General features: G+C 41.1%; 1 protein-coding gene across 3 annotated transcripts in view; it reads left to right on the top strand.

Annotated features, from left to right (window-relative positions):
* numbl (NUMB like endocytic adaptor protein) overlaps positions 1–13,598 on the top strand; it is a 68,931-nt gene extending 55,333 nt beyond the window's left edge. For all 3 annotated transcript variants that reach the window (XM_030744351.1, XM_030744350.1, XM_030744349.1), the window contains exons 5-9: positions 4,794–4,934; positions 5,922–6,129; positions 6,289–6,558; positions 9,748–9,927; positions 10,035–13,598. In XM_030744351.1, coding sequence (XP_030600211.1) covers positions 4,794–4,934; positions 5,922–6,129; positions 6,289–6,558; positions 9,748–9,927; positions 10,035–11,170 — 1,935 coding nt within the window. In that variant the 3' untranslated portion in view covers positions 11,171–13,598. The remainder of the gene's footprint in view (positions 1–4,793; positions 4,935–5,921; positions 6,130–6,288; positions 6,559–9,747; positions 9,928–10,034) is intronic.
* The last annotated feature ends 1,402 nt before the right edge of the window (positions 13,599–15,000 follow it).

Here is a 15,000-nt window from a genome sequence, read left to right as displayed (position 1 = left end):
TATGCCGTCCTCAGACCACCAACAGAAGTCTCATTCTGTCCTAGTTTGGTGACCCTAACAGAAGGGTCCACTGTGTATCCACTGTCTTGCTCCCAGGCTTTGTGTGTGTGTGTGTGTGTGTGTGTGTGTGTGTGTGTGTGTGTGTGTGTGTGTGTGTGTGTGTGTGTGTGTGTGTGTGTGTGTGTGTGTGTTTTAGAGCTGGCATATGTGACTCATGATTGCTTGCTAAAGGTGCTTAGTGGGGGAGGGAAACACAAGTAAACACAGATGCACACATGCTCTTGAGGAGTGTCTGGTGGTCAGAGAGGCCTCCTGCAGTGAGTGCTGTGGTTCTATTGAAAGCAGGGCAGAATAAAGAGCAGCAGAGAACAGAACAGAGAGTAAGTCCGATAGAGAAGCCTCTTTCTTCCTTCGCCCTTTTTCTATTTAGAGGCCGCACACATGACCACACCTCTGTCAGTCCCACTCCTGCTTTTGCTCTAACCTCCTTCCTCCTCTTTCTTTTTCAGTCATATATGGTCCTGATGTAGCTTCCTCCCTGGCATCACAGCTCTGTCTCCAAAAGCTATTAAAAAAAAAAACTTGCATTGTGAAATGCTCTTTCATTACTATTAACATGGCATTGTAGTTCTAAATCAGGATCATGCAGGTGAATATTAGTGTTTAAAATAGCAATCTGCCAATTACTAATATATATATATATATATAATTTTTATTTAGTTTTTCTGTTACTTCTTCCTCCTTTTGTGCTGAGAATAAACAAAAAATCTTTATAATAAAAGGCACATCAGTATTAATGTATTTCAGCTCTTCATCATGGTATTTTTAGCCAGCCTAAATATGATGTGACACAACAGATAAACACTGACCACTACCAACACTGATCACTACCATCAATAAAAGGCTGATTGGCTGATAGCAGTTAATAAGATCCATATAGTCTGATGCCAGTGCTCAGCCAATATATCACAGCATTGATTTACTCTGGTTTGAGTGATGTATTCTAAAAACTACAGCCCTCAGCTCTTTAAAGCAATAAAACAACAAACAAAATAACAGCAACAAAAAACCCTATGTACAGGTGCTGGTCATAAAATTAGAATATCATGAAAAAGTTCATTTATTTCGGTAATTCCATTCAAAAAGTGAAACTTGTATGTTATATTCATTCATTAGACTGATTAGACACAGACTGATATATTTCAAATGTTTGTTTCTTTTAATTTTGATGATTATAACTGGCAACTAATTAAAGCCCCAAATTCAGTACCTCAGAAAATTAGAATATTACTTAAGACCAATACAAAAAAAGGATTTTTAGAAATGTTGGCCAGCTGAAAAGTATGAACATAAAATATATGAGCATGTACAGCACTCAATACACTGCTCAGGTGTTATGAGAGCTCAGGTTGCTCTGATAGTGTCCTTCAGTTCTTCTGAATTGTTGGGTCTGAATTATTGCATCTTCCCGTTCACAGTACCCCATAGATTTTCTATGGGGTTAAGGTCAGGTGAGTTTGCTGGCCAATTAAGAACAGGGATACTGTGGTCCTTAAAGCAGGTGCTGGTAGCTTTGGCACTGTGTGCAGCTGCCAAGTCCTGTTGGAAAATGAAATCTGCATCTCCATAAAGTTGGAAGCATGAAGTGCTCTAAAACTTCCTGGTAGACGGCTGCGTTGACCTTGGACCTCAGAAGACACAGTGGACCAACACCAGCAGATGACATGGCACCCCAAACCATCCCTGACTGTGGAAACTTTACACTGGACCTCATGCAACGTGGATTATGTGCCTCTCCTCTCTTCCTCCAGACTCTGGGACCTTGATTTCCAAAGGAAATGCAAAATTGACTTTGATCAGAGAACATTGGAACTTTGGAGCACTCAGCAGCAGTCCAGTCCGTTTCGTCTTTAGCCCAGGCGAGACGCTTCTGACGCTGTCTCTTGTTCAAGAGTGGCTTGACGCAAGGACTGCGACAGCTGAAACCCATGTTTGCATACATCTGTACATGGTGGTTCTTGAAGCACTGACTCCAGCTGCAGTCCACTCTTTGTGAATCTCCCACACATTTTTGAATGGGTTTTGTTTCACAATCCTCTCCAAGGTGCAGTTATCCCTATTGCTTGTACACTTTTTTCTACATCTTTTCCTTCCCTTCGCCTCTCTATTAATGTGCTTAGACACAGAGCTCTGTGAACAGCCAGCCTCTTTAGCAATGAACTTTTGTGTCAAGTCAGCAGTCTTCCCCATGATTGTGTAGCCTACAGAACTAGACTGAGAGACTATTTAAAGGCCTTTGCAGGTGTTTTGAGTTAATTAGCTGATTAAAGTGTGGCACCAGGGGTTTTCAATATTGACCTTTTCACAGTATTCGAATTTTCTGAGATACTGCCAGCACCTGTATTTGTGAACCATAACCAACTTGTATTTGTTTGAAGATTTATATTTTGTAGGAATCAAATGGCTTGAAACTGAGGGAAGTCAAAATTAAGGTTTTGGTTTTTCATAAGATTTAATTGTTAAGTCTGTGTACCTCACCAGCTTTAACCTGTAAACTGAAAACACCAATGCCAGCAACAGAGAAGAATACATTAGTTTTGGTGGCTTCACACTAGATTGTTTTCTTTTTGGCTTATGCTTTGCCACGCTTTTCTTTTAAAACATTTTCTAAATAACATTTGCAATCTTCACTCAGCCTTACTGCTGCAATAGAGGTGAGGTGCATTTTAAACTAAAGTGGAAATATGTAAATGGTTTTTGCTTGAGTCGCATTGCTTTCTAGCCCCTAGTTTTGAATGACTAAATTAAACCTAATTTTGCTTTTAAAACATGTATGTCTCTTCCACACACTGTGTATTCACACAGTAGTATATAACGGTAATATATATATATAAAACGGTAATTTCAAAGGGAACAATTTGAACAGCGGTGCAAAAAAAAAAAAAATGCAGAAGCACTTGTCATTTATTAATAAATTTCTGTTCAAGCAAGTTCAGTAACTTTTATATTTAATAATTCATAGAAGTCGTTTACCCTTGCATAGGAACATTAGAAATTTTAATTGTGTAATTCGAGGTTATCATCCACTGCTCTACAGCGTGTTTTAGCATCCTTCATCTCTGTGTTTTGATTTTTCAGCTTGTATAGACAGTAAATTGTTTCTCATTTTAGCAAGAAAAAGCTCTAATATTGTTAAACAGCTGTATACTCCCAGCCCGGCAACAAACAACATGGAGACACAGTTAGCATAGTGAAACATGTAACAGTTAAATAGCCAGATCTTCCAGTCAGAAGCTATTGGAGACCAGAAAAGTGCTAAAGGAGAATACTGAACTAACTGTGGATGATCAGAGATGTGACTGTGACTGAAAGCTTGTTTTGTCGCCTTTCTGTTGGATATATAAATAAGCTATTGATAAAATATTACCTGCAACAGCTTCACAAGGTAATTACATATGTATACTATATATATATATATATATATGTATATATATATATATGATAATCAGTGTTAACAGGTTAATGCAGGTTGAACTCAATAACTTGTAGTCAGCTTTTATGAGCCTTACCATCACCTTCTTCCTTTTTTATTGAACTGCCTCTTTGTCATCTTCGTCATCAGCGCAGCCTCCATGAATCAGCTCTTATTAACACCCCCACAAGCCTTTGTCAGACCCTTTCCCACAGTCTATCAATGTACAGTGGACTTGTGCATGTGTGTGACATGCAGCTCTGCATGACCTTCATAATAAATCACCAGCGGAAAGAAAGAGTAAAGTCTTACTCCATTCAGCAGAGGGGCTCCTCCGCATGGATGACACAGCCAGAGTCACTGCCGAGCTTTGTTCTTCCTTTCACTGATAGAAAGACATGAGCTGAGTCACCCACCCCCGCTCACCTCATTACAAATATTCCTTGCAAGAGCATGGAGAATTATAAATCTCTAGAAAATGCATCAATGCATAAATACAGTATTATGTGTGTATAATAACACAGAGCAAGTCATTATACCGATGATGAAGAAACAAACACGTTGGTCTCTGCTCAGCCATTCACCTCAGTACCAGCATCCCACCTTCATTCACTAATTGGGCGACACTGAATAGGTCGTTATTTTTTGACTTTTTTCTCATCACATCCCTCCTTCCTTTCTTCCCTTTTCCCATCCTCAGCCTCCCTATTCTTCTCTCCTCCTCCGCCCCTTCTGTTTGTTCTCTGTGGCACAGAAAGGCAGGAAGGGAGTGTGTGGATGAGTGTGTGTGAATCCTCTTTCTTCCTTTTCTTCTTGCTCACGCCTCTTGTTTTCCTTCTTTTTTCTGTTTTTAATGAGTCAAAGAGATGAGCTGGGGGGCCCCTTAATGTACACAGAGAAAGACAGGGGCCCCTCTTAGTTTCTTCTATAGAGACTATACATGCTGAAGCCAGCTGAATAACCCTTTTATTGAAGGAAGGGCAAGTTTTGGAAACATCTCAGAGATTAAAAGAGACATCGGTGTCATTAGTCTGTAGTCACTTTTCTTTTCTGTCATCACTGAATGTGTAAATAGGCTTAAGGGGGGTTGATGGGGTTAAGTGAGGCTGAAAGCAGTGTGTCAAGTATTGGATCAGTCTGTGAGTTAGTGCTCCCAGTATTAAAGCGATATTTCCTGGGTTTTTTTTTTCATTTTAGCTGGAGTTAGTTTGAGGCCGTTTACCTGGTGGAACAATGCAGTTGGCTTTATTGTAATGCATGTGCTGTCAAATGCAATAATCTCCTCTTACTGTGGCTCGTTTCCTTTGCCTGCCTCTCTCAGGACCTCATTGTGGACCAGACCATAGAGAAGGTTTCCTTCTGTGCTCCGGATCGTAACTATGACAAGGCCTTCTCCTACATCTGCAGAGATGGGACTACAAGACGGTGGATGTGCCACTGCTTCATGGCCCTAAAAGACTCAGTGAGGGGCCAGTTAACCTTATAGATACCCTTTAGGATTTAAATAGAAATCCTTATGGATTCCTTAGGCCTTATGGGAAATAGTGTTTGGTAAAGCTTGTTATAGACAGAAACATTCAACCAGAAGTCACATTAAGCCATTTAAACACTCAACTCTTTCTCTTTTTTTTTTTTTTTTTTTGCATTTAATTGCTGAATATAAATAAACAGATAATTCACTGAAAATGTTAATAATCTTCAGCTGTATTTCATATATTAACATGCATTACAATCTGTTATACAGGTAAACATAAACAGACCGACCCATTCTATGTCAAAGGTGTCTCAAAATACAGCTGCAGCCAATTAAATCAATTTATTGCATTGTTTTTGAATTTTCCTTACCGGTTACTAAAATAGTTTCTGTTGAATGACCTTGGATTAAGCAGGCTGAAATTCAAAGATAACCTGCAATAGAACCAGTGTTGGCATGTTATAATGTGGTTTTTCCACCTCACAGTGGTTTAATCAAGTTAGACTGTGAGTTGGATTATTAATGTGGATGGAAGAGAATGCAGCACAGACCTGCAGGATTAGGAGAGGGGATTAGATAGAAGCCAGTGGCGTTATCTTCCCATTTCTGTCTGTCTCTATTTTCACCATACAATATCCATAACTCTATCTGCTCATCTTAAACTGGACTGTCTCTTCTATAATTGTCATGGCTCCCTTTATATAAGGAAGAAGCTAAGGCAAGCAGCCAATGTACTAGGGATATGATGGGAAATATTAAAGACTCAATGCAAAATGCTAGATAAAATTAGTAGCTTTCAGAAGGCTAACTTACTTTGACTTTTGGTGACATGAAAGATTTGCACTGTAATCCTTTGCTACCTTTTATCAAAGGTCATTTGATGATGTATATGAGATATTTGATGATATTTTGGGATAAGGCAATGCATGTAAACATGTTTTAATACAGTTTTTTTGCTATTTGTTTTTGCATTAGGGAGAGAGACTGAGCCATGCAGTGGGTTGTGCCTTTGCCGCCTGCCTGGAGAGGAAGCAGCGCAGGGAGAAGGAGTGTGGTGTGACGGCTTCCTTTGATGCTAGTCGCACCTCATTTGTGCGTGAGGGCTCCTTCCGCACCAATTCTTCCTGCAGCCAGCAGGGCAGCAGCAGTGAGCGAGATGAGAAGCTGCAGGAGAAGAAGAAAGGTAGAAGGGCTTTTTTAACTGCACGGGATTTTAAAGTTGAAAATAAAGGTGCTCCAAAATGTTAAATCTCATGCACCTACAGAGAAAACTGTCAGCATGATATTTATATAAAAACTGTGTCTTGAACAGCAGTGATCACTGTGACCCTTCTCCTTCCAGATCAGCCCTCTGTCATGCCAGCCCTCCCACCTGGCACCGCCTCCCCACCCGAGGGTGCGGCGTCCCCTATGGAGCGACCAGAACCAGGCGGGCCTCATGCCATCCCCCGCCGCCACGCGCCCATTGAGCAGCTGGTGCGTCAAGGCTCATTCCGAGGATTTCCAGCCCTCAGCCAGAAGAATTCTCCCTTCAAGAGGCAGCTGTCACTCCGTCTCAATGATCTGCCATCCACACTACAACGCAAGACAGATTTCGAGACCACGAACCCTGGTGAGTGGAGTAGTTTTTGGAGTTAGACTGACAAATATTGACACCTGCTGACCTTCTGACCTCAGTCCTGTTTTATTAGAGCCAGAAGTTTACAACACTGGAATTTGGGGAGGGCGACAAAAACTACAGCACTGTGCCTGACAAGCAAAAGAGCAAAAGCAAAAGATAGTTTTTGTCTATCCCCGATTCACTCTTTCATCAGTGGTAGTAAAAAAAATTTTAGTAACCAAAACAATGAGGAAAGGAACATGTGTTTTGATATGATTTCTAAGTTTATTCTGGATGTATACGTGAACTATATTTGTCATGTTCCCTGCCTGTCATTAAACAAGATAACATTCAGTGATAGCCATTATTAATCTGTTTTTGCCCATTTTTTATATATGTTATACTATATCTTATATCCAGTTTCCTAAATTTGTCTGATTTAATTTTTTCTTATTCGAAACTAGTGTGATGAAGGGCTGAAAGATATTACAACAGTTTATTTAATTAAAATGAGCGTGTTTGTTCCACTGCCACAGAAGAGGACATTCATAACACAACAAAACAAACAAACAAAAAAACTGGTCAAATTGTGCTTCTCCATCCACAGTAAGTGAATTTGTTTTACCCGTATCATTGTGAGACTGATTACACTACTACTGTAGGTGCACGAGTTACAGTAACAGGGGCGTCTGATCTAGGCCTATTGTGTGAAAGGGGAAAATCAAAAAAATATAAACAATGCTTTGGGGTACATAGAAGTTAATTATATGTTATTTAATCTCTCTCTGATAATGAATTCGTTTTTATTAAATCAAAAGCAAACACTGCTTATATACTTACTAGTGCTTCAACAGCAAGATACAGATTTCATAGACAAAAAAAAAAAATCATCAAAATAAACATTTGCTAACGGTAAAAGACCAGAACCTATGTTTATGGCATAGAGACTTATGATATTAACTTGTAGATGCTAAAGACTAATATTATGCAATGGCATCAACTAACTTCATTCACACTTAACACTGCTAGAGATGATTTACCCACATTTAATTTACATATGGCATCAAAATGCCTCTCAAATGCTCACAGGGAAATCAGATGGGATATCACTCTTAGTAATCAAAGACTGCAAACCTCAAATTTCCAAACAATTATTGTTATTCCAAAAATGTCAAATAACATTACTACTGCCTCTACAAACTATCTGCACACAGGGATGTATTCCACTTGTGTCATGGTTGGTTGTTAGAGCGTTATTACATTTTCCATTTGGCTTCAGCATGGCATCACTGACCCCTGACTGTACAGGTCTGAGTAATCATATTACAGAATGAACCATCAGCACATCTTAAGTGCATTTGTATTCATGGTTTCGTGTGGAGCAGGTGTAATCCTTTTTTGATTTTGATGCTTGCCTTCCACTGAATCCTTGGCAAGATAAAAAGCAGTTATGTGAAGTGCTGTTATTATTGCTATTAGTGACAGCATTGACAGCTGCTGCCTGTGCAACTTTGGGAGCTCTTGGCTGTTTTTTAAGGACAATTAAACATAATTGATTTAGCCCAGACAGGTTGATAGTTGATATGCACAGATATAAAGAAATACATAGTCACTCCCACCCATTCTGTGTGGTGCCACAGGATCAGAGTGCTCAGTAGCAAGGCTGATTATAGTCATTAGGACAGATGAGAGAGAGTTTCTGATATGACTGGAATACTAAACCACAACAGCCACTCTAATTCACTATATAGTCCATCCTTTTAGTTCCATCTCCCATTTCCCATTTGCCAGTGACTGTTACTGTATACAGTCGTGGTGGATATGATGCTGTTTGAAACTGTAAAGCCCTTTGAAGGAGTGTCATGTGAAAAGTGTCAAAAGGTCCTCACTTTCCCAAAGCATCCTCAATTCAGTGGTTTTGGAGACACAAACTGATTCCCGCTTAGACAGCTAGACAGGTACACACACACACACACACACACACACACACACACACACACACACACACACACACACACACACACACACACACACACACACACACACACACACACACACACACACACAGATGAACCCTAAATGGTAGTAGCCAATTCCTCTGCCTTGCTTCTCCCTTGTGACTCCCTGAACAATGTGGGTATTGATTTATGCGGTCAATCATCTGTCCTGGTTAGCCTTCAGCTACTCTTCTACCAGCCCTTAAACCTGCCACTGGACTGAGGAAAGCACACACAGTATAGGCACATGTGAAGTGCTCAGAGTACCTCTGAACTGTGAGAGACATTGACAAGAGCAGGAAAAATGGATCACATGGCTGGTCTTTGTGGAACAAAGCACAGAGAAATCTTTGACAGGAGACCTTACACATGCCTCCAGTGCCCTCTTCACCCTCTAGTATAATTCAAAGCTTGTAGCCATACAATGCAGACAGTTAAGAGGGATATACATGTATTAAAAGAATAGAATTGAATGGCACAGCAATACGATTTGCCACACTATGGGCCCATCTCTGGCAAAAGTAATTCATGACTTTACTCTAATCCCACTCTTGTATTTTTGAATCTGTCTACATATGCATAGTATGAAAGTACAATGTTAAAGAAATCTCTAACAGGAAGGATGAGGAAAAGATGAGGGAAAAAAACACAAGGAGACTATGAACAAGGAATTAGATATTTTAGCTATTTTTATCTGCAGTCAGTGGTTTAAAGGTTTAAAGTTGTAGTCCAAACCAAAGTCAGACAGTAACATAATATCTCGCTGATGCAATCATTTTCAGTTCATTTAAAAACATGAATGAACTACAGTAAGCCAGATTCCCCTCTGTTTGAGTTGTTCCAGTGCACAAGAAGTGCAAGGACTGGCAAAACAGCTCAAAATGTAGATAATACTGCATGCTTGTGATAAAGTTCAGACTATTTTAATCTGACTTAAATGTTTTGATGCTTTTTTAGGTCAACAGTAGCCAGCATCAAAGTATTCAAATGCTCTAGTTTTATGTGTTTGATGCTAACTAGGTCTGTTTAAGGATTGTATGAATATATATTTTTTTCCTTCCCCTGTTTGCTTGCCCCTCTCTCAATCCTTATCTCATTCATCTCTTCTTTTCATGCTTTGTTCTTTCTCTCATTTCTTCCTCTGTCTTGATCTTTGTCTCTTTCCCCACCTCCCTCCTGTGTGTCCCTTTTTTGCTGGTACCAGAGATGGACATGGGATTGCCTGGTGAGGGAGATAGTAGTATAAATGCCCTGTGTTGCCAGATTAACACCTCCTTCACCAAGCCATCGGACGAGCTCTTCTCCAACCCTTCTATGTCTGCAAATGGCCCGCCAACCTGCACCGCACCCCCCGTTCTGCCTCCACCACCTGCACCAATGCAGGGTAAGAAAAGACTATAATAGATCAATATTAGTTTTTACTAGTGCGAACACAGCATTATGACTAGTGGTGGGGAATTTAAAGTAAGACTTTCACTTTATCATTTCTAGCCACCTCCTCCTGGGTACAGACGGAACCTCCACTCCACTCTCCTCCTCCGGTTTCTGTGGCAATGCAAATGCAGAGCGGCCACAAACGCACGCCATCCGAAGCTGAAAGATGGCTAGAGGAAGTCTCCAAGGCTGTGAAGGCCCAACAGACGCCTCCTCCCGGCCCCACCATCCCCACTATTCCCGGACCACCCTCCATGTCCAGTCATCAGATCTCCAGTCAGTCAGTCATGTCAGCTGCCCCAGTATCCACTGTCCCCATGTCCAAACCTCTCATTTCCGGCCCCTCTGCTCTTTCAGGTCAGGCCCAGATGCCCCTCCCACCAATGTCAATATCGTCAGTTCCACTAATACCTGGCCCACCAGTTTCAGGTCCTCCTATGTCGCTTCCTTCCATGTCCATTCCTACCATGTCAGGTCCAAGCATGTCTGGAGCCCCCATGATCCAGCCCTCCCTCCCAGGACCCCCAGGCTCACTTCCAAGCTCCATGCAACCGTTCCCTTTGGCTTTCGATACCACTCCAGCCCCTGTGGGAATGTTTGCCAGCCAGCCTGTCCAACCTGCTTTTGTGCCCATGCAGACCTACATGCCAGGCCTAGCAAGCAGTATGACCTATCCCAATGCCAGTGTGCCCGTGGTAGGCATCACACCGTCGCAAATGGTGGCCAACGTCTTCTGCACTGCCACAGGTTCATCAGGCACAGGCAGTGCTATGGGCTCGGCCGGAGGAGGACCCAAGGTGGGGACGCTTGGAACAGTCGGGCAACCCCATTCCTATGCAGGCCCACCTAGTGCAGTTGGGCACACTGCAGGTTTTTCCACACCTCCATTTTCATCCACTCCACCATTATCAACAGCCATTAATGGCCTCCAACCACACAGCAGTACCACAGTGGCCCTCCAAAATGGGACCTCAAGCACTAGTGGAAATGGTGGCACTAGTAGCAGCTGGCCACCAGAGGGTAGCCAGCTAACAGCTCCAGTGGTTGATTCCCAAGAGGATGACCGTTTTGAAGCCAAGTGGGCAGCCCTGGAGACAAAACCAGCAGCTCAGCAGCCTGGGAACAAGGCGCCAGCTGCAACAGCCAACCCGTTTTCCAACAATCTGCAAAAGACTTTTGAGATTGAGCTCTAAGCCAGACCTGGCCTCCCAAAGCTGTAGCACTCATCCTGGTGTTAAAGCCTGGGGACGCCAGGCACTAATTCCAGCATCTTTGCTTAGAATGGGATGCAGGTCCTTACAGTTAGCCTAATATCCAACCTGTGGCAGCCTAGCAACTTGTTAAATGCTCTGTTCGGAGCCTGCAGTGATCTTACTTGCTTCCTTCATGCTCCAATGAGTGACAGAGAGTAACTTAGCAGTTTGCTGGACTGTAATATGAGGATCAGGTCTCTAGCTCCTTCCACTCCACCCACTACATGCCTCTCCTCCCTGCTTTCTCTTACCATTTTTGGCTTTACTTTACCTGCTCTAAGTCCCTGGATGTACTGCACGTGTGCCCTTCAAGTACAGTATTGAGGGGGATGCAGTTTAGTACTTTCTTTCTTGAAAAGGGGACTTCAATCAGATGCATTCCAATCCCGTGAGATGTTTTTTGGCCGTTTTGCTTGATTTTGGTGGAGACTTTAGTTACATGACAAGATATGGGGAGAAGCAGAGAAGTGATTTGTTGACTGATGAACAGACTGATGCTGATCATAGCCAAGCACAGCAGACGATCAGATACCTGAAAGGACTAGTCAATGACGTGAGACTCAACCCTACAAATCCAAGAGGAGTTACTGACCAATAGTAGAGATTTATGGCCAAAAGTATTTTATTTATTGTATTTTATTTTTTATTTTAACAGGTTATGTGTACTTAAAGATCTAAATCTTAAATCCGTGTTTCGGGAGCATGTTGTTTTTTTAATCCCCTATATTTATTTTTGTTGAATCGATAAAGAGTAGGGAACCAAGCTCGATGGAGCAGTAGCTGAAGGAAAGCACTGTGGGAAATTGAATCATGTAACAGGAACCAAATAGCCAGGAACATACAGGAATGTGACATGTTGAGACCAGTGTATATAGCGGCATGTTTCTTCCACCCGTTAGCCCTCAAATAAATATGCTCCACTGCTGCTGCTGAGGCCAGTTGAGTCTGTATGGCTTCACTTTGGCATTATAGCCCATTTCTGTTGCTAATGCCTAGTTTAAAGGGCACTGGGACTTGAAAAATCTCTTCAGGATATCCAGCACACAGACACTCTGGACAATACAGCACAACAGTCCTTCGGACTCCATCTGCACCGGACAAACCCAAGGAACTCTAATAACTCAGTGGATTAAAAAAAGGAAAACTTTGCAACACTGTGCAACTGGTTGGGGGAAAAAAAATGATGCACTACATTCTAACTTTCACAAGTCCTTTTATGTGTTCAAACACAGGGTAAATTCTCATCATGTACAGTATGATTGTGTATTCACCTCTACTGTACCGCTGTGATGCAGTGGTGCTACACTGACAACTGATTTCCAGACCATAGGAGAAGAGAAACATGAGCAGATATCAATTTAGGGATAAAAAACAAAACAAAACAAAACAGCACTGAACTTTTCTGATGTAGAAAAATCAGTGACAGCAAAGATTCAATTGACAGGTTACCAGAGGAAAAAAAATGTAGACGTGGAGAGGAAAGATGAAGGATAAGCTGCATGTGAGAGGATGGAGCTACTGTGTACCTTTAAAGAATGGGATGGAGGAAGTCTGAAGGAAGGAAAATAAGATGTGAAAAAACAGAGATAAAAGCGAGAGGCAGATTGTGTGAAAATATCTAGAACAAAGACACATTCATCACCCACGAAGCAAGAACTGTCTGCTGTCTTTTTGTTCCTCAAGGCCAAGCCGCTTTCATTTCAGCATCCTATTCCTCAACTCCTAAAACCTCAAAAAAAAAAACTCACACACAACAACACTTTTTATCATGTGGATTTATGAAAACAATGTTGTTATATAATTGCAGCCTCATAAACAGCATTTTTGTTAAACTATGTGCAACTCCTTATACAGTTAAAACCCCAACAAAGACTTCAGTGTTTAGACTCGCCTTCAGTGGTTTCCAAAAAGATGCAAACTTACTAAAAGTTGAAGCAGAAATGTGTAACGAAGGGCTTTATTTCTGTATGTTATATAAGCTACAATCTGACCACAGATGCTCCTGTTATGTTCCTTAGGAACTGAATTGTGTTTGGATATATGGACTGCCACTGATTAGATTTCCTGCTCATTAACTCCCTACAGCTTAATTAGCTTATTTGGTCTCTTCCTGTGGCTGGCTTTTCAGAGAGCCTAAATTTACATGCCACCGGCCTAATTTACACCACCTCGGTTCCTCCCAGGTTTCACCCCTTTGTTTTCAGATGAACTTCCCCACAGAACAAATCCAAACTGCTCTCTCTGCCTCCCTCTCTCTACAAAACAAATCCGATTCCCTCATGAGATCAGTGCTTTTATTTTGTTTGAAAATCTTTTTTTTCTCTTTTTTTTTGCCCTCAACTCTTGTTTGCACGCCCCCCCCCCCCCCCCCCCCCCCCCCCCCCCCCCCCCCCCCCCCCCCCCCAAAAAAAAAAAAAATTATAAATGTAGGTTAATTGTGTTCCGCGTTAAAGCAAACTAAATGACCTCATAAACTTGATTGTAAAACCATAGTTTAGTGATGGTAACAAAGCAAAACCAGTGGAGTTTATTTTTAATCTTTATTTACAGAATTTTTGTATTTAAACCAACATATTTGTATTGTAATTACATTGTACAAAAGATAAATAAAGTAATATAATATTACACCTGCTCATGATTTGTAGGTAGTGACTGTGGTTTTCTTTGTGTCTCGTCTTTTTAATAATTTCTTTTGTGGCATTTTCAGTCCTTGATTTTCTTCTACATGTTTTCTCAACCACTGTCTCCTGTTATTATTGTTCTGGCTCTTCCTTGTCAGCGTTGTTTCTGTGTTTTTTAATTAGCTGGATTTAAATGGGTTAAACATTTTCCTGAATGTTCTTAAAACACAGTTGAAATCTGAGTTTTAAGAACACTATAAATGAAATCAATTTGCCTGACATTTTTGGGCAGTTTGCGCACTTTCTCACTGGCATTTATCTGAGTTGATCATTGCTGCTGTCGTATCAGCGAGCTATATATGTAACAGTCAGGAGACTGGAAGTGGAGGGGTGCAGATAGTCTGGAAATTGTGCAAAGGTTAAAAACACTTCTGCATGTAACTAAATAAAATGTCATGTCTTTCTTGTTTAAAGGAAACTTATTATGCTCATTTACAGCTCCATATTTTTATTCATAGACTCTACTGGAGTAGCACTGCATGATTCACAGATACAAACAAGCAGTTTTAACTTCTTTCCCCTTCAAGCCAGCTTTCTTCTGATTGGATTTCCCTTGCAAGTAGAAGTTTGTACATTAGGTGGGTGGGGCTTCAGTCTTTATAGTAAGAGCTATGTACCTGGTATTAGGGATATTTGCTGTCAGTGACAACATACGGAGCCAACAGTAGAAAATAAACTGTCTGAAACTGAGCATTCAGAGTAGTCTGAAGACTCAAAGGAATTACCTGTCCGTATGCTGATCTCATTATTTTACAATTTTAGCAGTGTTTAATATGAGCATCCACCATTGTAACAGAATAAATATGACAGAAAGGAAAGAAAAGTATATTAGGACCACTTTAATCTGTAAAAAAACTGAACTGTAAAAACACAATTTGGTTTTAAGGGGTGAAATCACTGCTGGATAACCACTAACATGTTAAGTACTAGACTTTAGAGGTGCTACTGTTTCTTTTTGAACTTTGAACAAAGCCGGGCTCGCTCTTCCCCGCCTGTCCTTGTGCTGTGAAACAACTTCTGGCTGTAGCTTCACATTTGACAGACATAAATGAAAGCGGTCTGAAAGGTCATACAATACTTAGCCCCAAA

The sequence above is a fragment of the Archocentrus centrarchus genome, chromosome 13, assembly GCF_007364275.1.
Source record: "Archocentrus centrarchus isolate MPI-CPG fArcCen1 chromosome 13, fArcCen1, whole genome shotgun sequence".
Classification (NCBI taxonomy): Eukaryota; Metazoa; Chordata; class Actinopteri; order Cichliformes; family Cichlidae; genus Archocentrus; species Archocentrus centrarchus.
Note: the sequence above shows the minus strand (reverse complement) of the source record. Positions and strands in the feature narration are given on the sequence as shown.